Source organism: Hyperoodon ampullatus (assembly GCF_949752795.1).
Source record: "Hyperoodon ampullatus genome assembly, chromosome: 18".
NCBI classification, from domain to species: domain Eukaryota; kingdom Metazoa; phylum Chordata; class Mammalia; order Artiodactyla; family Ziphiidae; genus Hyperoodon; species Hyperoodon ampullatus.
Genome location: NC_136931.1, coordinates 49,700,930 through 49,725,198, shown reverse-complemented (window position 1 = coordinate 49,725,198; position 24,269 = coordinate 49,700,930). Strand labels below are relative to the sequence as shown.

General features: G+C 47.0%; 1 protein-coding gene across 1 annotated transcript; it reads left to right on the top strand.

Moving 5' to 3' along the window:
- Positions 1–2,023: 2,023 nt before the first annotated feature.
- LOC307066854 (F-box only protein 27-like) lies at positions 2,024–18,930 on the top strand (the record flags this gene model as incomplete). The annotated part of the gene is made up of 5 exons (XM_079724079.1): positions 2,024–2,454; positions 2,771–2,866; positions 4,371–4,506; positions 5,177–5,305; positions 18,739–18,930. The coding sequence occupies 5 exons, from the start codon at positions 2,024–2,026 to the stop codon at positions 18,928–18,930; spliced, it is 984 nt and encodes a 327-aa protein (XP_079580205.1).
- Between the last annotated feature and the right edge of the window lie 5,339 nt (positions 18,931–24,269).

Sequence of the window (24,269 nt, the reverse complement as noted above, 5' to 3'; positions counted from 1 at the left end):
TCACGGGCCCAGCCGCTCCACGGCATGTGGGATCTTCCCGGACCGGGGCACGAACCCGTGTCCTCTGCATCGGCAGGCGGACTCTCAACCACTGCGCCACCAGGGAAGCCCAGTTTTCTATTTTTTTTATAGGTTGCCCTGAAGTTGTTAAAAACCTCATTGTTTTCATGGCATTCCAAAGTTGTGTACCACTACAAAAGCATAGTAACTGTCAGTATAAGTATTTGTTACCTGGTCTTTAACTAATTGACATCCTGGAGTTAAGGAAATTAATTTGGCGTGTTGTGCTGACTTCGTTTCTGGTAAATAAGAGCTTTCAATTATGTCCACTGTGGGCGTTATTGTATAACCAGCTCGGTAAAGTCCCTGCTCATCCCTTAAGTACGACCCATCTGTAAATCTAATTACATCAGTGTTATCAACAGGGACTTCTTGTAAGTCATTCCTGGGAGCAAGAATATAATCTGTTAACAAAATGCAATCATGATTTTTTTCTTGCTGTGATGCTGGAAGCAAAGTTGCAAGATTAACGTTATTACATCAAACCCAGGTAATACTGGGAATTCCCAGGGAATTCCCTGGTTAGGACTTGGTGCTTTCACTGCCGGGCACCCAGGTTCGATCCCTGGTCAGGAACTAAAAGTCTGTCACGGCGCAGCCAAAAAAAAAAAAAAAAAGAAAAGAAAAAGGAAAACCAGGGTAGTATTAGGTGCAGAAAGCAACAATACTTCATAAGAAGTTAGTTGGCTTATAGAATTGTGCTGAGCGTGCTGAGAGTTTAGAAGAGACTCAACTGATGGTGAGACAGTTAAAGGAGACCCTATTACCACTTCCTCAGAAGCCTTCCATAAAAGTCATTCCTGGGACTTCCCTGGTGGCGCAGTGGTTAAGAATCCGCCTGCCAATGCAGGGGACACGGGTTCCATCCCTGGTCCGGGAAGATCCCACATGCCGCAGAGCAACTAAGCCGGAGCTCCACAACTACTGAAACCCACCCGCCTAGAGCCGTGCTCCACAAGAGAAGCCACCACAGTGAGAAGCACATGCACCGCAACGGAAGAGTAGCCCCCACTCGCGGCAACTAGAGAAAGCCTGCGCGCAGCAATGGAAGACCCAACGCAGCCAAAAATAAATAAATAAAAATAAATAAGAGAGTCATTTCTGCAATAACCATCATACAAAGTGAAAGTCCCTTTGCTACCAAGTCTAATTTAGCTTTGTAGTGTAAAAGCAAGTCCTCTACAAGCATGTTTGTAAACGCATCAGAGTAAGACAATAACTGTCTATGAATGACAAAAGACTTAAAAAGCATGATTGAAGACCGATTACCATGCAATTGTCAAGGAAATTTGGCTGTTTCTGTGACATACAGCATTTTAAGATAATAACTAGAATTACGACTGACCACATAACAGGATATTTCAAATTTTAGAAACTTCATATAATTTCTAGAACATTTGTATTGATAAATGTCCGACAAAATCTTCTGTGTGGCATTCGGTTCCATATTAACCCCCCAGTCCAAATACAGTCCGATGGAGGGGGTATCTAGAGAATACGGCGGGGTGGGGGGTGGGAAGGGCTGGCTTGTAAATTGGTGCAGGGTGAAGGGAGGAGGGGGCACGACAGTGAGAAGGGAGGGGCAGGGGTGTGGGTGGTGCTGGGTATTAGGGAGGAGCAGGCCTATAAAAAGGGCAGACTTAGAGGTGGGGCACATGAAACAAGGCGAAGGCCAGCCTTCCAGGAGCACTGGCCGAGATGCAGGGTAGGACCCCAAGGGGTCAGTGAGGCCACAGAGGGGGTTGGCTGCAGGGGGCTGCAGTGGTCCGCCGGCAAGGACGGGTTGGGAGTCTGGGGACTTGAGGATGGGGCTGGGGGAGGTGAGGATGGGGAGGCAGCTGACGGGCTTTGGGGGGTGACAGTCTTGGGTGTGGCTGGCAGGGGCGGGGCTGTCATGGCTGCAGGTCCCTGACGTTTTGACACTGGCTCTCCCACAGTGGTAGCCGAGCCTGGTGAGGAGACCATGGGTGCCTCGGCTTCCAGGAACGGGCTAGTCGGTGTTTCCGCGCTGGAGCCTGAACCCGAGGAGCCGCTGGGTCTGGGCCAGCTGCCCACGGAGCTGCTCGAGATGGTGCTGAGCCACGTGCCCCCTCACGTGCTGCTCGGGCGCTGCCGCCGGGTGTGCAGGCGCTGGCGCGACCTGGTGGACTGCCAGGCCCTGTGGCTGAGCATCCTGGCCCGAGACCACGCCGCCCTGTCACCCGTCCTCCGCACCTGCCTGCCCCCCGCCGACGACCCCAGGCCCTGCGTCCTGGGCCGCTTCTGCGAGCTCCGACCCATAGGACGCAACCTCCTCCGGAACCCCAAGGGCGAAGGTGGGGAGCCCAGGAAAGGGGTCCTCCTCAAGGAAGCAGGTGGGAGGGGCCGGATGCGGGGGCCGCTTGGACTCCGTGGGTGGGGTGGAACTATATCCCAAGGGAGGAGCGGGAGGTGCAGGTCCCCACGGGAAACCCCAGGGGACTTATCCCTGGGCGGGTGGGATGGCAAAGAACTTGGGGAAAAACGTTTTCATTTAACAGAAGGTTTCCTGAAATGGACGGTGCTGAGCAGTGAAGACGGCTGGGCGGCGGAGGAGGAAAACTTGGAGGTCATACCTAGTGCCTATGTGCTGACCAGCTTCCTGTCTGCCCACAGGTGAATGTCCCTCTTCCCCAAGGGCGGTTGTTGAGTACTTGCCTGGTCCTCATTGACCTTTCTCCCTCTTTCCTAGGGGATATCACAAGAAGCAAGTGTTGGACCTGGAGAAGGAGGGCTTCTGGCCGGAACTTCTGGACAGTGGAAAGATTGAGATCTGTGTCTCTGACTGGTGAGTGTGATGATAAAAACAGCACATTATTTATTTATTTGTTTGTTTGTTTGTTTATGGCTGCGTTGGGTCTTCATTGTTGCATGTGGGTTTTTCTCTAGTTGTGGAGAGCAGGGGTTACTCTTCGTTGTGGTTCGCTGGCTTCTCATTGCTGTGGCTTCTCTTGTTGCGGAGCACAGGGTCTAGGCGCACTGGCTTCAGTAGTTGTGGCGCACGGCCTTAGTTGACATTGTGCCCTTTAACTTCGTAGTTGGCTCTAAACTTCTCACAGATGTTGATGCCTGGCTCTCTCAGCCTAGACACTCTATTTAATTGGTATAGAGTGTGACCCAGACATTGGGAGTTATAGATTTTTTGGGTGATGTATGACAAAACTGGGGAGTCACTGATTATTACAATCAACTGGTACACCATTGCTCAAAGCCACACAGCCATGCTACAATCGTTTGATAAAGGATTAAATTAAAAACAAAAGTTGGGCTTCCCTGGTGGCGCAGTGGTTGAGAGTCAGCCTGCCGAATGCAGGGGACACGGGTTCGTGCCCCGGTCCACGAAGGTCCCACATGCCGCGGAGCGGCTGCGCCCGTGAGCCATGGCCGCTGAGCCTGCATGTCTGGAGCCTGTGCTCCGCAACGGGAGAGGCCACAACAGTGAGAGGCCCGCGTACTGCAAAAAAAAAAAAAAAGAAAAAAGAAAAAAAACATGCACATGTTTTGGCTGTGCAACTCAGTGAATTATTACGAAGTGAATACGTTCACTAAATCAAGAACAGAATGTTGCCAGCAAACCCCAACCTCAGCATCCCTCATGCACCATTCCCCATCACTTTCAACCCAAGGGTAGCACCATCCTGAATTCTTTTACCATAGATAAGTCTTGTCCATTTTGGTACTTAATACATATTGAGTCATACAGTATATAGTTTGTATCTCGCTTCTTTCAATCAATAACACATTTGTAAATTCATCCATAATTGTATGTAGCTGCAGTTAGTTTACTTTCATGGCTTTATAATATTCCATTACATGAGTATACCGTAATCTATCCATTTACCATTGAAGGACATTGCATGTTGTGTCTTTGAATATTGCTGGATATCCCATCACCAATTTATCTAGATTCCTCTGGATCCTTGTAAATGGCTAATAAGAAAATTGTATCTTAAAACATCACCGTTGTACACATTGGAAATGACATCTTTTGCCACCAGTGAAATATAGAGTGAGAAATAATATGGGAGGAGGTACCCTGAAGAGCACGGCTTTAGGTCATTACTTCTGAAATGAATGTGCATGCAGACCAGCTGGGGAGAGAGTTTAGTGCAGATGGATTCATTGGGTATGCAGAGGGGCCAAACTCCTAAGTGACACTAATGGTGCCAGTCCTGGGGATCACAAAACTGTTTTGTGCTTGCATACATGGGAAGGCCATCAGGTGAAGCAGGCAGACCCCCAAAGGGATAGGAATGGCAAGTCCAGCCTTCAAGGTCTCCCTTCTCCCACAGGCGGAACGACCAACAAGGAACTGACTGTATATATCAGCTAACTGTCCAACTTCTAGATGCCAACCAGGCCATCCTGGATCATTTCTCTCCTTTGCCTTTTCCCATCTGGAAGTGGATAAACAGCGTCTCTCCTCGGGTGAGTCTCTGGGGTGTGGGAAAGGACAGTGGGGCTTATGATAATCTATGGCTGCATAAAAAATTGCCCTCAAATATAGTGGCTTAATAGCATCAGCACTCATTTTATCACCTCTCGTGGTTTCTTTGAGTAGGGCTCTGCTGGGTGCTTCTGGCTCCATTCTCTCATGTAGTTGCCTTCAGACACTGGCTGGGGCCGAAGGGCAGGGCAGGATGTGAGTGTGTGTACAGCTGGTGGCTGGCCAAGCATCTCTTGGTTTAGTCTCAGAGCTTGGCCATGGGATCTCTCTGCTTGGTCTAGTTTGGGCTTCCTCACAGCATGGCAGCTTTAGGGCAGTCTGCTGCTTCTTGGTGGCTCCAGCCTCCACCATGAGGCTTCTGGAGAAACCAGCAGAAGCTGCACTGCCTTTCTGACCCAGCCTTGGAAGTCACTTAGCAAAAGTCACTCAGCGTCATTTCCACCACACTCTTGGTTACAAGGAAACCTGCCCAGATTCAAGGGAACAGGAATTAGACTCTATCCTTGGATAAGGAGTGGCATGATTCTAGAAGTACCTGTGGAGACATTGTCACAGCCATCTATGGAAAATACCACCTGCCTGAGGACCCCAACTCAGCTTTTGAGAGGAAGCGTATGTCACAATGAGGCTTAGCTCTTTTCCTTCCTACAGGTCAGCCACGTGTTCTCCAACCTCAAGAAGGGCGTTCGCTTTGTGTCTTTCGAATGCTGCATCTGGGACTTGGAGTTCAGAAATGAGCAGTATGCAGTCTCTGTGACGAATTCCAGTGTCATCGTGCAGGTCTGTCTGTCCTAGTCGAGGGCTGTCCTTGAAAACTACCTGACCGTGCCTCCCAGGAGCTGGGCCCATTGGCTGGGCCATCTCAGTAATCAAAGGCTTGTAGCTCCCTGGCATCCTGGGATCTCCTGGATCCCGTCAAAGTTCCAACTGAGCCCTGTCTTCAGATTCTGGAAGCTACTATAAGAAGTTCCCCCATCAGATTTACTGGCTGCTGCTGCTCTAAGGCAGCCCCTGTTTTACTGAGTGGATACGCAGTGATAAGCACAGGGAAACACTGGATCGTGAGAGGGCTTCTCACCCTCCACCCACACCAGGCCCTCTGTTTCAGCTCCAGAGCCCTCTACCCTTGTCTCCTAGAAGTTCATTCCTATGGCTGAGAAAATTCCAGCCCCCACGGGTGGTGAACTTAACCCCATGGCGTTGCAAGACTAGGATCAGGACTCAGAGCTGAAAGTCAAACTACCTCAAAAAAATGTAGGAGACAGAGGGTTCTGCTCACCCTGTGAAAAATGAAGTGGTCCCCTGAGTCCAGTCTTACCCTGAATTTTATGGTGTATAAACTTATTTTGTTATTTTGAAATTCTTTTCAAACATGGAAAGAATAAATCAGAAATATATCTGCCAATCATAGGTAATAAAGGTATTTTTTTGCCAATATTTGCCAATCTCATGTCTTTTTAATAGAAATACTATGTTTCTGCATTGGTGACTACTTGGTTCACAGTAAGGATTTGTCCCAGTTGAGGAGGGAAAATTGTACAGAAAACACCTATAGAAGGTGTTCTCCATCTGAGAGCATGGAAGTGTTAGCACCCTGTTTCCCAAGCCCTAAGGAAATCATGGAGTCAGAGATTATCAATTAGGGTTAAAAGCATTAGGCAGGTGGTGGATGTGGGTACAGTGTCACAGTGACACCACATTTGTGACCTTCTAGTCACGATGAGGGTGAGAGAGAGCCATGCAATAGCAGGATCCGGCTGTCCCCACCCCAGTCCAGGGGTCGTGGCTAGCCTCACTGCTGCAGGATCCCTAAGGAGTTCCAGTCTCCTGATGTAATGCAGGTGAAGCCTGATGCTGCCTTTGATGTAACTACCCTGAACTGCCCCACCCACCTGCAGTATAAGCATGGGACACACCCACTGGGGACAGTGTTTTGCCAGTATCATCAAAAGGGGAGTGTGACAGGTTGAAACAGACCTAAGAATCATGACCACATGTAGTGTGTGGTCCTGGAGTAGATACTGGTTCAGACAATTTAGCTCTGGAGGATATTTTTAGGTCAACTGGAGGAATTTGGATATGAGGAACATGAGACAGGCATTTACAGGATACATTGCAGTTATAGCACCTAGAGCTTTTCCCCCCTGAAACATTTAGTACATTTCCAACTTGATGCACCATCAACATCACTGCAAAATCCTTTCATGTGTATTTTCTACAAATACGGACATTCTTCTACATAACTACAATAAAACCAATGGAATAATGAAGGTCACATTGATTAAATAACGGAAGGGCTTGGGCTTCCCTGGTGGCGCAGTGATTGAGAGTCCGCTTGCCAATGCAAGGAACACGGGTTCGTGCCCTGGCCCGGGAAGATCCCACATGCCGCGGAGCGGCTGGACCTGAGAGCCATGGCCGCTGAGCCTGAGCATCCGGAGCCTGTGCTCCGCAACGGGAGAGGCCACAACAGTGAGAGGCCCGCGTACCGCAAGAAAAAAAAGAAAAAAAAAAAGAGAGTGGAATTTTTTTTAAGAATTACATTTTCTAATTGGTCCATTGCTATTATTAGAGGAGTCTTAATGATATTTTTGTATGTTGATCTTTAATCCAGCAGACTGGCTGAAATTTCGTTTTTGTTTTTTACAGGGAATTTTCCTAATTAACTTGGATATTTTTAAGGTTTCCAGTGGGGTCCTTATATCACGCTGATGCTTCCCTTTTATCTCTAGTTGGTCACAAAGGTTTTTTTATAAATGAGTGTTGAACTCCATCTAATGTTTCATCTCCCTTAATTTGATAATATGGTGTGTCACATTAGTAGATTAAAAAATTTTTTTTGATGTGAAATTGTCATAGGTAGGAAAGTGGACTGGTTGCTATGATATGCCACCCGAATCCCCTCTTCAGGATGGAGGAATTCTTTCCACCAGCTATCAGGGGTGTTGGCAGCTGATGGCTTAGAGCTGAGCGTCTGTCTGGGCAATGCCCTCAGCTGAAGAGAACCATCTCACTTAAGCTTATGTCCCTTTCCTAGGGGCAGCCCATATTCCATGTCTGGTCAATGAGGGGACAAAAGCCTGGCTCCAGGGACTTCCCTGGTGGCCCAGTGGATAAGATTCCATGCTCTCAGTGCAGGGCGCCCGGGTTCGATCCCTGGTCGGGGAACGAGATCCCACATGCCACAACTAAACATGCCACAACGAAGATCCTGTGCAGCCAAAATAAATAAATTAAAAAAAAAAAAGCCTGGCTCCATGACTCAATTAGGGACAACCCAGAAGGCCATCCCACTCCAGTTTCTCTGTAGGATGGACTGAGGCCCTGCTGCAACCACGTCAACTTCTCCCTGTGCCTTTCCCGCCTCCTCTCTTCCTTATAAATGTTGCCCCAGAGAGCTCTTCCCAGAAACCAGCTGTTTGGGCTGCAAATCTCTACCTCAAAGTCTGTTTCCTAGGAAACCCTACGTGTCAAAAATGTGGATGTTATATGTGTTTATTATTTATTTATTTATTTATTTATTTTTGGCTGTGTTGGGTCTTCGTTGCTGCACACAGGCTTTCTCTAGTTGCGGTGAGCAGGGGCTATTCTTTGTTGCTGTGCACGTGCTTCTCATTAGGGTGGCTTCTCTTGTTGCGGAGCACCGGCTCTAGGTGCACCGGCTTCAGTAGTTGTGGCTCGAGGGCTCTAGAGCGCAGGCTCAGTAGTTGTGGCGCATGGGCTTAGTTGCTCCGCGTCATGTGGGATCGTCCTGGACCAGGGCTCGAACCCGTGTCCCCTGCATTGGCAGGCGGATCCTTAACCACTGTGCCACCAGGGAAGTCCCATATGTGTTTATTTTTAAGCAAAAATAAAATAAATATTTATATGTCCACCAACTAAGTTCTGGAATAGAACATTGCCAGTGCCTTAGAAGCCCCCTGTGGGTCCTACCCCATCTTTCCCCTTCCAGCTTACTCAGAGATCATCAACATCTCGATTTTTGGTAATAATCTCTTGGGGTGTGTGTGTGTGTATGTGTGTGTGTGTGTGTTTAGTGTTCTGTATCTATGTATTTCACATATATATATATCTTTGCTTTTGAATTATACAGCATGTATTCTGTGACCTGCTTCTTTCATTCAGCATCGAAGTGAGATTCACCCATTTTGATGAAACAGCTATCGCCTGTTAATTTTGTTCATTATGTGAATAAACTACAGTACGTGCGTCTGTTCCACTCTTGACGGACATGCGTGTTGTCTCCAGTTTGGTGACTATTATTACTCACTGCTGCAATGAACGTTCTCGTACATGCCTCTGAGGTCATGGGCACAAGTGTCTCTAGGGCAGGGTTTCTTAACCTTAGCACTACTGCCATTTTGGCCTGGATAATCCTTGGCCATAAGGGGCTGTCCTGGGGTTCGTAGAACACTTAACAGCATCCTTATTTTAATATTTAAACAATCATAAAAAATTTCAATCCGGGACTTCCCTGGTGGTCCAGTGGCTAAGAATCCACCTACCAATGCAGGGGACACGGGTTTGAGCCCTGGTCTGGGAACTAAGATCCCACATGCCATGGGGCAGCTAAGCCCACGCGCTCTGGAGCCCTTCAAAAATACATGCAAAATCGGCCCCATCTCTGCCACCACCTGGCTCTGGTCCCGGGCAGGATTACCTCTCACCTCAGTTATGGTTCATCTAGTTTGGAGACAGCAGGACCCAGGAAGGCGCCCCGAACATAGTAGGTGCTGCATGCAGTAGGTGCTCATGTCCAGGTTGACTGATTTGCCTCCTCACCCCCTCTTGGCTGGGCTGTGAATTCACTTGGCCAGCATCCTGCCATCCTTCCACTGTCCCCCTCCAGCACCCCCCCAAGAGCCCGACCTCTGATCTTCCTCCACGTCGGCCCCTTGCATCCCCTCCTCCAGGCCATGGGGCCTCTGGGGTTTTTAAGAATTTGAACCTAGGGAATTCCCTGGCGGTCCAGTGGTTAGGACTCAGCGTTTTCACTGCAGTGGCCCGGGTTCAATCCCTGGTCAGGGAACTAAGATCCCCTGAGCCACATGGCACCGCCAAAACAGAAACAAAAACAAAAACAATTTGAGCTCAGCTGCTTCCCCCACACCCAGGGTGGTTAATTCCAGGCTGGTTGTACCCTCGCCACACTGCCATTCCATTGACATAATAGTGGGAGTTGATCCATCCCAGGGACAATCTCCAAATCTCTGATCTCCAATCCCTGTGGGACCTTCTAAGACATCCCTGTTCATCTCTGGATCACAGCCCTGACTTCAGCTTGGCCAGGAGCAGAGCCAGACAAAGGGATGCTACATGATGCCATTAACACACTGGACATCATTTAACTATCTCCAGGGGTTATGGCCAGGCCCAACAGTGAGACTTAGGAAAGAATGCAGAATAGAGCTGGGCAGTCAACAGACCAGCTGATGCCAATCCAGATGTGAACAACCCGGCTAGTGCCGCAGACTTCCTCTGATTTCACTGGCTGTGAAATTGTACACATGTCAGGTAATGGTACACCCCGACCTGGGATGCAACCCAGGGGACAAGAACTTGGTAGCCTGTGAAGCCGCTTTGTTTTGGTAGCTATTTAAAAAGGGCCCCGTGGGTTTTTTCATAACCAGCAAGTCAGAGCTCCTGTTCCAGTCCCAAATTCCTGGCCAAGAATCAACCTCACCTCACTAGTAAATTTTTCCTTATGAGTGTCTTTTAATGCCCAGTTAGTTGTAAGCCTCCTTACAACTAACTGGGCATTAAAAGAGAGAAAGTCAGGTGAACCCACAGAATTAATAGTTTTGTGTTACGTTTAAGAATCATCTGGGATATTTGGTATTTAATATATTTGAAATGTTTAAGAGAATTTGGCATAGGAGAAAATGTGACGAATGTGTCCTGTAAATGTAAGTCTTCCAACTTGAAGTGTGTAATTGAGTAATACATTATTTTAGACTTGTAATTTGTCACTGAAATGTGAAAGGGAATTTTTCAAACAGAGTAAATGGTACTAGAATATTTAAAAGATCTTGATACTCTTGTAATTTATTGTAAGAGTTAAGTACTCGGGAAGGTTTCGCTTTTTAGAAGCTTCTGTTGAGTGTCCAAAGAAAATTAAACAGTTAAGGACTTCCCTGGTGGCACAGTGGTTAAGAATCTACCTGCCAATGCAGGGGACATGGGTTCGAGCCCTGGTCCGGGAAGATCCCACATGCCGCAGAGCAACTAAGCCCGTGTACCACAACTACTGCCTGCACTCTAGAGCCCGCGAGCCACAACTACTGAGCCCGTGTTCCACAACTACTGAAGCCCACGTGCCTAGAGCCCGTGCTCCGCAACAAGAGAAGCCAACGCAATGAGAAGCCTGTGCACTGCAACGAGGAGTAGCCCCCACTCGCCGCAACTAGAGAAAGCCCGCGCGCAGCAAGGAAGACCCAACGCAGCCAAACATAAATAAATATATATATATATATATTAAAAGTATGTAAGTTGGGGTTTTATTAAGCCACACTGACAAAAGGCTTTGGATTTGACTGTATAGAAACAGGTCCTGCTCAGGGACTTTCCTGGTGGTCCAGTGGTTAAGAGTCCACCTTCCAATGCAGGGGACTCGGGTTCAATCCCTGGTTGGGGAACTAGAATCCCACATGCTGCGGGGCAACTAAGCCCACACGCCACAGTGAAGAGCCCGCGTGCCGCAACTAAGACCTGACGCAGCCAAATAAATATTTTAAAAAGGAAGAGAAAGAAACAGATCCTGCTCAGAACAAAGAGTGCCAGCCTATCTGCTTGTTCAGAGCCAATACCGTGGACAGTCTTGAGGAAAGACCACATCAGTGGGCTGCTGTGGTGGGTGCTCCCCCATCTCCTCACTGGTCCTGAATCATCGGCCATCCCGAAACTGGCTCCACCTCCACCCAAAACCTCAGAAGCTCTGAGGCGATAACTCTGACTCTTTACATTGGCAAATAAACTCATACTTCCAACAGGAAAGAAGAATACACATTGGAACAGCCATCGTAAAGAAACAAATTCAAACCCATGGTGTCAGCACATTTGTGACATGTGTCAGTACAAGTAATTAGTTTTATAATCATTATAATATCACACAATTGCCTCATGTATTCGTTAAGGTATTTACAACATTTGCAAAGATCTGATATTAGACTTGTGAAGGGTTTAAGTGATTGCCTTTGGAAGGAGAGTTTAATTGGTTAGGGAATTCTGATATAGAAGAAGAACTGCTTAACGATTTTATCAAAGAACAAAGATTAGTTAGTATTCCTGTTTACACGCAAGCCCCATGGTTGTCAGCAAATCCAGCAGCATGGAAAAATGGCTGCTTGCATACATTACTGGTGAGTAATGGGTAATTCTGCAGTAGCTAAGAAAATTTTATGCTGCACATATTTTTTCATAAGTATCACTTTTTTGTTTGTTTGTTTGTTTGCGGTACGCGGGCCTCTCACTGTTGTGGCCTCTCCCCTTGTGGAGCACAGGCTCCGGACGCGCAGGCTCAGCGGCCATGGCTCACGGGCCCAGCCGCTCCGCGGCATGTAGGATCTTCCCAGACCGGAGCACGAACCCGTGTCCCCTGCCTCGGCAGGCAGACTCTCAACCACTGCGCCACCAGGGAAGCCCAAGTATCACTTTTTTATTGAGATAGAATTCACATAACAAAACAATTAATCACTTTAAAGTGTTCGAGTCTGTGGTTTCTAGTATATTTACAATCTTGTGCAATCATCACCGCTATCTAATTCCAGAACATTACCATCTCCCCGTTCTCTGCAATTTCCCCAGCCCTTGGCAGCCACTAGTCTACTTTCTGCCTCTGTAAATGTGCCTATTCTGGTCATTTCCATGTAAATGGAATCAGTACAGCATGTGGCCTTCTGTGTCTGGCTCCTTTAACTTATCAACAGGATTTCAAGGTTCATCCCTGTGGTAACATGTATCCATACTTCATTTCTTTTTCTGGCTCAGTAATCCCATTTCAATAATTCCGTTGCATGGAAATTTCACATTATGCTTATCTATTCATTAATTAATGGACACTTGGGTTGTTTCCATCTTTTGGCTATTATGAATAATCCTGCTATGAACACTTGTGTACAAGTTTTTGTGTGGAGATCAGTTTTTCTTTCTCTATGGTATATACCTAGGAGTGGAATTGTGGGCTTTATGGGAATTCTAAGTTCAACTTTTTGAGGAACTGTCAGATTGTTGTCCAAAGCAGCTACACCATTTTATGTTTTCACCAGCAGCAGTGTATGAGGGTTCCGATTTACCTGCACCCTCAGCAACACGTGTCATTGTTCCTTTTTAAAATTACAACCATGCACTATCTTGTGACCCAGCAGTTCCACTTTTAGAAATATACACATACTATGATGACACACACTGTATACGGCAGCGCTGTTGGTAACAACAAAATGTTAGAAATACCCTATATTTCCATCAGTAAAGGATGAGAGTAAAACATGGGGTACCCCCATACATAAAAGTAAATAAATAAGGAAGCTCTCTATGTAATGATATGGAAAGATCATCAAAGTATATTAAATGAGGGGAGGTGGGGGAGGGATGGATTGGGAGTTTGGGATTAGCAGATGCAAACGATTATATATAGAATGGATAAGCAACAAGGTCCTACTGTAGAGCATAGAGAACTATATTCAATATCCTGTAATAAACCATAAAGGAAAAGAATTTTAAAAATATATATTATACGGTAAAAGCAAAGTGTCAAACAGGGAGTATATGGTATGTTATTGTTTATTTGAAGAGAGTGTGTGTCTGCATAATTCCTTGTACATGTATAGAAAATCTCTGCAAGAACATGTCTGAATTGAGGGGAAAACTGGAGTAGCTGAGGGCAGTGGTAGAAGAGAGATTAGCCCTAGAAACCTTTTTTATACTTTAAAATTTTTATACCATGTAAATATATTATCCAATTCAAAATAAATACAATGAGAAACTTTAAAACACTGAAAGCTAAACAAAACAGATCTGTAGGGCTTCCCTGGTGGCGCAGTGGTTGAGAGTCCGCCTGCCGATTCAGGAGACACGGGTTCGTGCCCCGGTCCAGGAAGATCCCGCGTGCCGTGGAGCGGCTGGGCCCGTGAGCCATGGCCACTGAGCCTGCACATCCGGAGTCTGTGCTCCACAATGGGAGAGGCCACAACAGTGAGAGGTCCGCGTACCACAAAAAAAACCCAAAAAAACAAAAACAGATCTGTAGGCCCGATAGAAGCTGGAGGCGACTTCTGCGTCATCCAGTTTGACCTTCACGCCACAAGGAAAATGACAACACAGTGAAACGACAAAGTGACCTGCGTCGGGTCACTCAGTAATCAGCGGTGTCACCAGGAGATAAAGTCTAACCCAGAGCCCCCTGTCTTACCACCTTAGAGGTTATGATACACTCCCATTTCTATAAAGTAATGGAATAAAAAAGGAAATCAGCTGACAGTGCAAAGGGATGGGGGAGGAGACTGGATTCATTTCCTGTTGCTGCTGTAACGAATGACCATAAACTCAATGGCTTAACACAACAAAAGTTATTCTTTTACAGTTCTGGAGGTTAGAAGTCTGTAAAATATTTTGTGCCACATTCGGCAATATTCACAGGTCCCGAGGATTAGGGCATGGATATGTTCAGGGGGGTCTTTATTCAGCCTACTACAGAGACCACCCACATGTAAGAGATTCCCACACTTTTCTGGTAGACAAACCTGGTAGAGGCTTGGGGATATGAAACAGAGTGAAGAGGTCATCGCATTCAGGACAGGACTGCAGGGAAGAGGGAGCCCAGCATGACCCAGGTTGTAGGAGGTACGCAGGAGTGAGAAAAAATGGCCAAGGCAGGCTCAGATGATAGTTTTTCCACGCTTCCTGCACCCTCTCCTCCCCTCTTCCCCAGGGCACGGGCCACACAACATTCATGGGCAGGAAAACAAGAACCGAAGGGCGCTTCCCTAAAGAGATCCAGCTCTCTGCCAGCCTGAGGTGGTGACCAGGCTAGGTGTCAGCTTCTGGAAAAAGCCAGTCCTATTTTGGTACTTGTGGAGGAGGGGAGGGGCAGCCGGAAGTGGGGCTTCTGGTCTCTCACCATCCACATGTGAGGCCAGCCCAGCAGCAAGCCCCACACCCAGACACAAAGCTCCCATTCACCCTGAGACCTGGCGGGAAAACAGTCCAACATTTATAACAGGAAGCACAGTCCCATCACCTACCAGACACCAGCCTTGCTCCTTAGTTGAGAATGGCAGGGAACAAGCTAGATCATCAGACAGGAAAAGAAAACCAGCCCCGAGCAAGACAGAACCCAAAGGAAATCACCAATTCAAGACCCAATCAAGGGGACTTCCCTGGTGGCGCAGTGGTTAAGAATCCGCCTGCCAATTCAGGGAACATGGGTTCGATCCCTGGCCCGGGGAAGATCCCACATGCCACGGATCAACTAAGCCCATGTGCCACAACTACTGAGCCCGCTCTCTAGAGTCCACGAGCCACAACTGCTGAAGCCTGCACACCTAGAGCCCGTGCTCTGCAACAAGAGAAGCCACTGCAATGAGAAGCCCGCGCACCGCAACAAAGAGTAGCCCCCGCTTGCCGCAACTAGAGAAAGTCTGTGAGCAGCAACAAAGACCCAACACAGCCATAAATAAATAAATAAATAAATAAATAAATAAATTTATTTATTTTTTAAAAAAACCAATCAAGGTGCACGAACTGGGCTTTCTCTAGTTGCGTTGAGTGGGGGCTACACTTTGTTGCGGCGTGTGGGCATCTCACTGCAGTGGCTTCTCTTGTTGCGGAGCACAGGCTCTAGGCACGCAGGCTTCAGCAGTTGTAGCACGCAGGTTCAGTAGTTGTGGTGTGTGGGCTCAGTAGTTGTGGCTCATGGGCTCTAGAGCACAGGCTCAGTAGCTGTGGTGCACGGGCTTAGTTGTTCCGTGGCATGTAGGATCTTCCCGGACCAGGGCTCGAACCAGTGTCCCCTGTATTGGCAGGCGGATTCTTAACCACTGCGCCACCAGGGAAGTCCTTTGGTTTTTCATACTGACTTTTTTGAAAAGTCCTGGCCAGTTATCTTATGTATATCCCGCGTGTTCAATACTGATTGCTTTCTCATTATTAAATGTAGGTTTAAATTGTTTTTTTAACAAGAATTCTGCTTAGGCAATTTTGTATACTTCCTATGGTGGTGTCACATCAAGAGACCCTTGATGTCATGCTGTCCCACTACTGAGGGTATTATTTGATCACTTGGTTAAGAGGGTGTCTGCCAAAACCCACCACCCCTCACTAGGTAGGTACATTTTTTCCCCTAGTGAATAAGTCATCTGCTGGGTAATAATTCTGGACTGTTCTCCAACAACCTTTTACCAATGGTTTTAACATCCTTTGATAATCCAATTATTTTATTGGGAATACCCTGAGTTTTTTCTCATTTATCTGTAATAAACCAGTATTATGTGTTGAAATAAATCGTTTAGTGCCTGTAAACCTACATAATCTATGTAGCCTGCATCTGGTTCACAGCAGGTGCTTAATGCTATCAATTAAAAAAAAAAGAGAAAAAAAAACCAAACTAGGGGACTTCCCTGGTGGCGCAGTGGTTGAGAATCCGCCTGCTAGTGCAGGGGACATGGGTTCGAGCCCTGGTCCGGGAAGATCCCACATGCCGCAGAGCAACTAAGCCCGTGTGCCGCAACTACTGACCCTGCACTCTAGAGCCCGTGCTCTGCAGCAAGAGAAGCCACCATAATGAGAAGCCCGCACACCGCAACGAAGAGTAGCCCCCGCTCACCGCAACTAGAGAAAGCTGGCGTGCAGCAACGAAGACCCAACGCAGCCAGAAATAAATAAATAAATAAATAAATAAAGTTTTTTTTTAAAAAAAATAGGGAATTCCCTGGAGGTCCAGTGGTTCGGACTCTTCACTTCCCCTGCACTGGGCCTGGGTTCCATCCCTGGTCGGGGAACTAAGACTCCACAAGCTGTGCCGTGAGGCTCAATCAATCAATCAATCAATCAATAACAACTTAAAAACATTGTTATAGTTTCTTACCCACAAACTTTCTTCATAAATTAGGTCCCAATCTCTTCAAGCAATAAGACCTGACTGAACTGACATCAGGTATTCATAACTATTCCACTAAGTAGTTCTTTTTACACACGATTTAACGCAGAAATATCACATGATCATGGAATGCTGCCCTGATCCTGCTGGGAATACTGCAGAATGCTGTATATATGTTATATGTGTTCTACTGCCTTCTAAATTTGAAAAATAAAAAATAAACAATCCAGAATCCAAACCATCTAGTCCTAGGCCTTTCAGATAAGGGACTGTGTGTGGATCGATACTATAAACGCTACCAATAATGCAACAGTTTTACAACCCGCCGCAGAAAATGCTTTGAAAGGCAGATGGTACAAATAATGAGAGCTGACATTTACTGCGCGCTGCAGGCACGATGGCGTTGTGGTGCCTTTCTGAGGCTTCCGGCGGAGGGGACCTGGGGAACCGAGGCTTAAACCCTTTCCTCTGTGACCACCAAGCCAGTGACTTGCACCTCGTGAAAAGCCTGCGTAGCTCTGGGCCTCAGTTTCTCAGGAGAGGTGTCCATGGAATAATGCACATAAAGCATTTAGCATAGTTGATAGGGACAGAATAAAGGGACAAAGTAGGTGATTAGTTAATCCCACTAGGGGATTTTAAGTAGAGAAAAAAGTATGGGAGACCCCTGTAAGTTAATGATCACTCAGGAAAGCATGTTTGCTTAACTACAAAACCAAGCAGCCTCGCTTAGCAACAAAACTATGCAACAGAAGCATGAGACATGCCCCCAAACAATAAAACGATGGTGGCATGAGACCCATGTCTTGCCCAGTGAGCTCCGAAGGTTAATGATTCCTAGGACATGCTCCTCTGGGCACACTGAAAACAAAAATATAAGGAAAGGGTGACATGATACTGAACCCTGAGATGATTTACCATTTTTTAAGCATACGTTACCGCCTTTTTGCTCATTTCCATTGCGCCATGACAGTCCCGGCTTGACCATGGAGGGACAAGAAAACTCCCCCACCTGACATGGAGGAGGAGCTGATGATGGAAGCTCACCATCTACTCAAGAATGAAGACTAAGGTGGTCTTCTCCCCGTCTCCACTTTTCCTTTGATTATAAAACTGTAGCTCACCAAGTTCTCCAGGCGTGGCACTCCCTTGCCCACCGGCTTGTAGGTCTCACAAGTGTCCTAATACTGTAAACTCTTTTCTCACCTGCCACTCTGCCTCTCCCTGAAGTCTCTCTGCCGGGAGACAGAAGAACCTACGCTCTACTAAGTACAGAGACGTGTTCAGAGTGCCCACAATGAGTGAGCGCTGGGGTAACTGGCACTGGTGATGATTTCCTAGGCTGTGGGAGGCCTGGAGCTCAGAAGACTGGCTCTGGGGAGGCTAAGTTCAGTCCTTGAGGTTCCTTGCGCAGTATAGGGCAATCCGAAGAAGCTGTGGAGGGCCAAGGGCAGAGGTCAAGAGAGAAATGGGCCTTGGCCCCATCCTTACTGTGAACCTCGGATTAATTACCTTGTCTGCAGTTTAGGGTAGGGGGCAGGTTTCTAATGTAGGAGCGCCCAGGTTGTCGCCCCAGAGAAGTATGTGTGGCAGAGAGGCTCAACTTAAGAACAAGGCTGGGCTTCTGAGACACTACCACCCTGGGGACACAATGTAAATTCGAGAGAATCCCTGTGGATAGAAGCTTCTATCCAAGTGTTTCACACCAAGCCCAGGGTCGAAGTCACGGCTCGGCCATTTACTAGAAGTTGACAGATGGTGGGAGAGATGTTGTGAATGGCGAGGCGGTTGTAGGCACGTGGCGGGAAAAGGAAGGAAAGACAGGATTTGGGGGGGTGGGGGCAGCTGGGATCATTCCCACGGAGGGAGGCTCCCCGGGAGGTGGGACTCGCCCACCGGAGGTGCCTGCGCTAAGCGCCGGGGAACCCGGGTCTCAGATCGCGGGGCGCCTGGGCAGCACGTAACCACGTGGAGAAAATGTAGACTCTCAGAGGAGCGGGCCCCGAGATGCACGAGGGCGGGGGCTGGATCCCCTCCCCGCCAGCCTTGCGGCAGCTGGGCCCTCCTCCCGGCGCCTACAGCCTCCCAGATCCCGCCCCTCCCTCGCTCCGGCTTCGCGCAGCCTCCCGCCGGCGGGATCTCACAGCCGTCCGCCCCGGAGAGGACCGACTGCCCAGAGCGCGGGTCCCGGGGCTCCCTGGGCGGGGCCGTTCCCGGGGAGCCCCCCGACTGCCTCTCAGAGCAGGGTGGGGAAGGGGATCCTAGCCCGCCGCCGCCTCCGAGCAGGCCGCCAGGTGAGCGCCGGGACAGGTAGGGACCCAGGTCGGGACCGGTGTCCCGTCCCCACTCGCGGCTGAGGCGCCCCGGGAAGGATTTCCGCCCCAGGCCCTGCCCGGAGGGGCGTGTCCCGAGAGTCCTGCTCCCTAGTGCCCCTTCCCGGCCTGCCCCAGCCAGCTTCTGCCCCTTTAAGTCCAGAGTTACACAATCGCACGTTTGAAAGCCCCAGATCGCTCGGAAAGGGCTTTGCTAAAAGCAGCCCTCTAAAGCCCTCGCCTCTCCGCTCGGCTGCTGGCCCGCGGAGGCCACCATTAAATAAATCCCCCTCCGAAACGTACCCGACCAACACGTGTTCGCAGCAGCTGGTGAAAGGCCAGACCACTTTTTACCAATTCTGGTTTTTGTTTCCTCTGACTGGCAGAAAAATCTGTGAATCAGAAGATCTTAGAGCGCCGTTTCTCGACTTAGCAACTTGGGCACAGTATGTTTTTAGCTGCGGCCGCTCCACCCAATTTAAATTTTGTTCTAAGTTAACTTTTGCAGAGTTCAGTAATATTTGTTAACGCTCCGAATCTTGATCCTTCAACTTTAGACAGCAGCTGTTTACCCACTATTTTGAATATTACCAATATTCAAATTTACAATATTACCAACCTACTTTTAAAATAAATAATAACAATTTTTTAAATGTCCCAGTAACACAAGAACAAAAGACAAACAGGACAAAGCTTTGCATGAAATATCAATCGTTTAAACAGCGCACCCTCCCCCGCAGCCAATTTTAAAACTTTGTAATTAAATTACTTTTCAGAAATGGCAAAAGTAACTTGTGATCCGTGGTGCATGGTTTTAAACCTTTCTCTGCTTTTTATTACTCTGGTAGTTACTTCCAAATTTTTAAAGCAAATTCTTCCATTGTTATTTCTTAGTTTATCAACTTTGAGACAATGTCTGTTAATCCTTTGCTAAAAATAGATGGAGACAGCTTTCATCATCTCCACGGTTTCCCTCCTTCCTATATAATCATGACATTCCTTTTAGTTTCTCTATTGGCACTTTTGTAACATGAAATAATTTTTGTAAACTTTTGTTTTCTTGTTCCATTAAATATATCTGTATATAACTATATATATATATTTGTTATATATATATGTATATAATCTGTTGACTCCCATTTTTGTATGGCCTGGCTGAGGAATCTACTTTAAAAAAAAAAATATATATATATATATATATTTTTTAAATTTATTTGTTTGGTTGCACTGGGTCCTAGTTGCGGCTTGCGAGCTCCTTAGTTGTGGCATGCGAACTCTTAGTTGAGGCATGCATGTGGGATCTAGTTCCCTGAGCAGGGATCGAACCCGGCCCCCTGCATTGGGAGTGTGGAGTCTTAACCACTGTGCCACCAGGGAAGTCCCTAAAATATTTTTACTAAAGTTTTTGTATTTATTTAAATGCTAATTTTTCAATCCAGTCAAGTTATACGTATGGTTCACAAATCAAATAGAAAAGTCTGCCTTAGTTTTTTCCTATGATAAAAGAAATATAATCTCTTTAAGAAAAATGGAAAAGGCAGGGGCAGTGTTTTAGATTAAAAGAGGTTAGAGAGACATGAGCACCCCCAGCAGCGTGTGAACCCCATCTTTGTTAGGAAGATACAGCTCCAGAAGACCTTGGGACAATGGGAAAAAGTGTTCATGGAGTGAAGATTAGATGGTAGAATGGATTTCTCTTAGTGGGTTAAGTGTTATTATAGACTTGTAGAGGGTCCTTATTCTTTTTTAGAAGATGCATGTTTAATAGTTCATCAAAAGAGACATTGTAAATCAACTATACTCCAATAAAAAATAATTTAAAAAACAAACAAAAACCCCTGTGGATCCCTGAAGTTACCCAAAGTCATCTTGCCTTGGCAACAGTAGCTAGTCCTCTGGAGTCACAGCATACTAAGACAGAAAATGTAAAATGCAATTCAAATAAAATGCCACGTGGTTCAAGACCATCAAAAACAAAAACAAGAACAAAAAACAGTTCATCAAAAGAGAGGGAGGGAGAGAAAGCCAATATGGCAAAATATGGAACACATTGAGATATTCGTTTTAACTATTTTTTTCAACTTTTCTGTACGGTGACATTTTTATGGTAAAATTTGACGTAAATAAAGTAAGACAGTATAGAAACTCAGAGATGAAGACATGCACAGTGGCACAAACCCTGGAGTCCTCCACCCTGAGGTTCAAATCCCCGACCTGCCACCTTGCTTGTCAGGCGACCTTGGGTCGGTTGCTTCCCTCATCCAAGCCTCAGTTTCCCCAGCTGAAAAATAGCGCCTGCCTCATGAGGTTGTTGTTGAGCCTTCTGTGAGATCTTGTAAAGCACTTTCCACATGCCTAGAGCAGTTAGTGTGCAGTTAACATTAGCTGTTAGTATTTTGTGAAGGATTTTTCTTAACTACCATGGTCTGCTCACCTGGGAACTACTCATATAACATCATCACTGCTCTTGGGCCCTTCCTTCTACTCCTTTTTTTTTCCTGGAGATAGATTTTGAACTTGCCATTTTCTTTTTTTTTATTTAATTTATTTATTTTTGGCTGCGTTGGGTCTTTGCTGCACACGGGCTTTCTCTAGTTGTGGCGAGTGGGCGCTACTCTTCATTGCGGTGTGCGGGCTTCTTATTGCAGTGGCTTCTCTTGTTTCAGAGCATGGGCTCTAGGCGCGTGGGCTTTGGTAGTTGTAGCTCGCGGGCTCTAGAGCTCAGGCTCAGTAGTTGTGGCGCACGGGCTTATTTGCTCTGCGGCATGTGGGATCTTCCCAGACCAGGACTCGAACCCGTGTCCCCTGCATTGGCAGGCGGATTCTTAACCACTCCGCCACCAGGCAAGTCCCAAACTTGGCATTTTCTTTTGCCTTTTCTAAATTCACTGAATGGCTCTGACCTTGCCATTGGTGCAGTTTCACGTCCTGCTGTGTTTCGTTACTCCCTAAGCACGGATCCCCCTAGCCCACGTTCCTCCAGTCATGGTTTCAGTGGCTGCTTGATTCTGACATAAGGAGGTGCAGCCACAGACTCCAGTCCCATAGATGGACTTAAGTGCTAATCATAGTCACAACGTTCGCAATGGCAGCTAACACTTGTCGAGGGCCAGGCCTTGATCTCGCTGAATTTCCCCATCACCATGAGAAGTGAGAGTTAACTACAAGTCCACAGTGTCTTAGCCAAAACTTTTGAGGCCCAATGCATTTGGGAAGTGAATATGAGGCAAGCCATAAGGAACCATCCTGTACATTAGATAAGATTCCTAGTGGGGCTGGAGGATAATCAAACACACGGATATTTCTTCAGTGAAATGCAAGTTCATATCATAAATAAAACCTTCCATCAGTTCCAGGCAGCTCTGCCACCAAATGGGTCTGTGAAAGACTTGGTTTGCAGAGCTTTTGGATTTAGGGATTGTGGACAGGAGATGTGGACCTGCACATTTCCCATTTTCCAGATAGGAAATCTACGCTTAGAGAGGGAAAGCCATATGCCCAAATTCACGAAGAAGTTTGAATTAGGGCTGGGGCTAACCCGGGGCTGACTGAACATGGAACTGGCAACATTTCACCTCTCCCCAGTGCCACCTCCTCTGCAGGCTGTCACAAGCAGTTCCCCAAACCAATGTCCCCGGCTAGCCCTGTGATGCCCCAGAAATGTCAGTGCTGCTTCCAGGGAATGAGATGATGCACGTAAAGAATTTTTCAGGATGCCTTACACAAAGAAAGCATCGACAAATATGAACTATTATTTGCACTAAGATGCAGTGTGACTGTTTCCTTCTTTGACTTAAATAATCATGGTGTTCACTGATAGCACTAATAATTGTTAAATGGCGAAATATAACACTCATACAGAAAAGTACATAAAATATACATGTACAGTTTAACAAATAACTATAAAGTATATAACCAGCACCCAGGTCAACAAGGAGAACATTACCAGCCCCCAGATGCGCCTCTGGTTAGCAGCCCTCTCCATCCCCGCAGAGGGAACCAGCGTCCCGACTTTTATAATGCTCGCCGCCCTGCTTGGTTTTTTTAAATATGGTGTTAGTACCTTTTAATATGTGTGTACATCCATAGTAGTATTGATTAGTTTAGCTTGTTTGTTAACTTTCTAAGAGTAGAACCACTGGTGTGAGTATATAATTTATTACCTAAACCAGGGAATTTTGGAAGTGATAGGGGTCACTGTTAACAATGACCCTAATTACCCTGGGACCCTAGGTGTAGCCAGGACTGCCCCAGGCCACCCAGCTGTCTGGTTGCCCTGGTGACTTGTTGTGTCTGGCAACTTCACCCAAAATTATGCTTTTGAGGTCCGTTTGTGTTGTTGTGTTTACTTGTCGTTAACTCTTTTTTATTGCTACTTAGTATCTCATTCTGTGACTGCCTTAATTTGTTTATACACCCCACAGCGGATGGGCACCTGGGTCATTTCCAGGCTGGAGCTGTTAGGGGCAATGCTGTCGTGAATATCCTAGTATGTGTTTCCTGGCTCTGGGGTCGAATTGCTGAGTCATGGAGAAGGCACATTTCTAACTTCAGTAAAAAATGCCTTGGGACTTCCCTGGTGGTGCAGTGGTTAAGAATCCGCCTGCCAATGCAGGGGACACGGGTTCGAGCCCTGGTCTGGGAAGATCCCACATGCCGTGGAGCAACTAAGCCCGTGCGCCACAATGACTGAGCCCACGTGCTGCAACTACTGAAGCCCACGCACCTAGAGCCCGTGCTCCGCAACAAACAAAAGCCACCACAATGAGAAGCTGGTGCAACGCAACAAAGGGTAGCCCCCGCTCACCGCAACTAGAGAAAACCCGCACATAGCAACGAATACCCAACGCAACCAAAAATAAATAAATAAAAAATGTCCAACTAGGGAATTCCTTGGTGGTCCAGTGATTAAGACTCAGCACTTCCACTGCAGGCGCGGCGGTTTCAATCTCTGATGGGGAACTAAGATCCCACATGCCCTGTGGTGCGGCCACATAATAAATAAATAATTTAAAAAATGCCCAACTAGTTTCCAAAGTGGTTCCACCAATTTTTACTCTCGTCAGGTGTGTATGGGAGTTCTCACTGGTGACAGTTCTCAATGGTGACATTTTAAGTAAATTATGGTGACATTGCACTAGTTGGCTGGTTGGTTGGTTGATTTTAATACGCATGATGTTCATGACATTTAAACTAGAATATACCAAAATCAGAAGTAACTTTGCCTCCCATTTCACCCATGCTGTGGCCCAGAAGGCAGCTGAATAACTGAGAGGGTGATGACAGTGAAAATGACAGAGAAATAGGGAAATTCAGTATCATCTATTACTGTCTGCTGTGA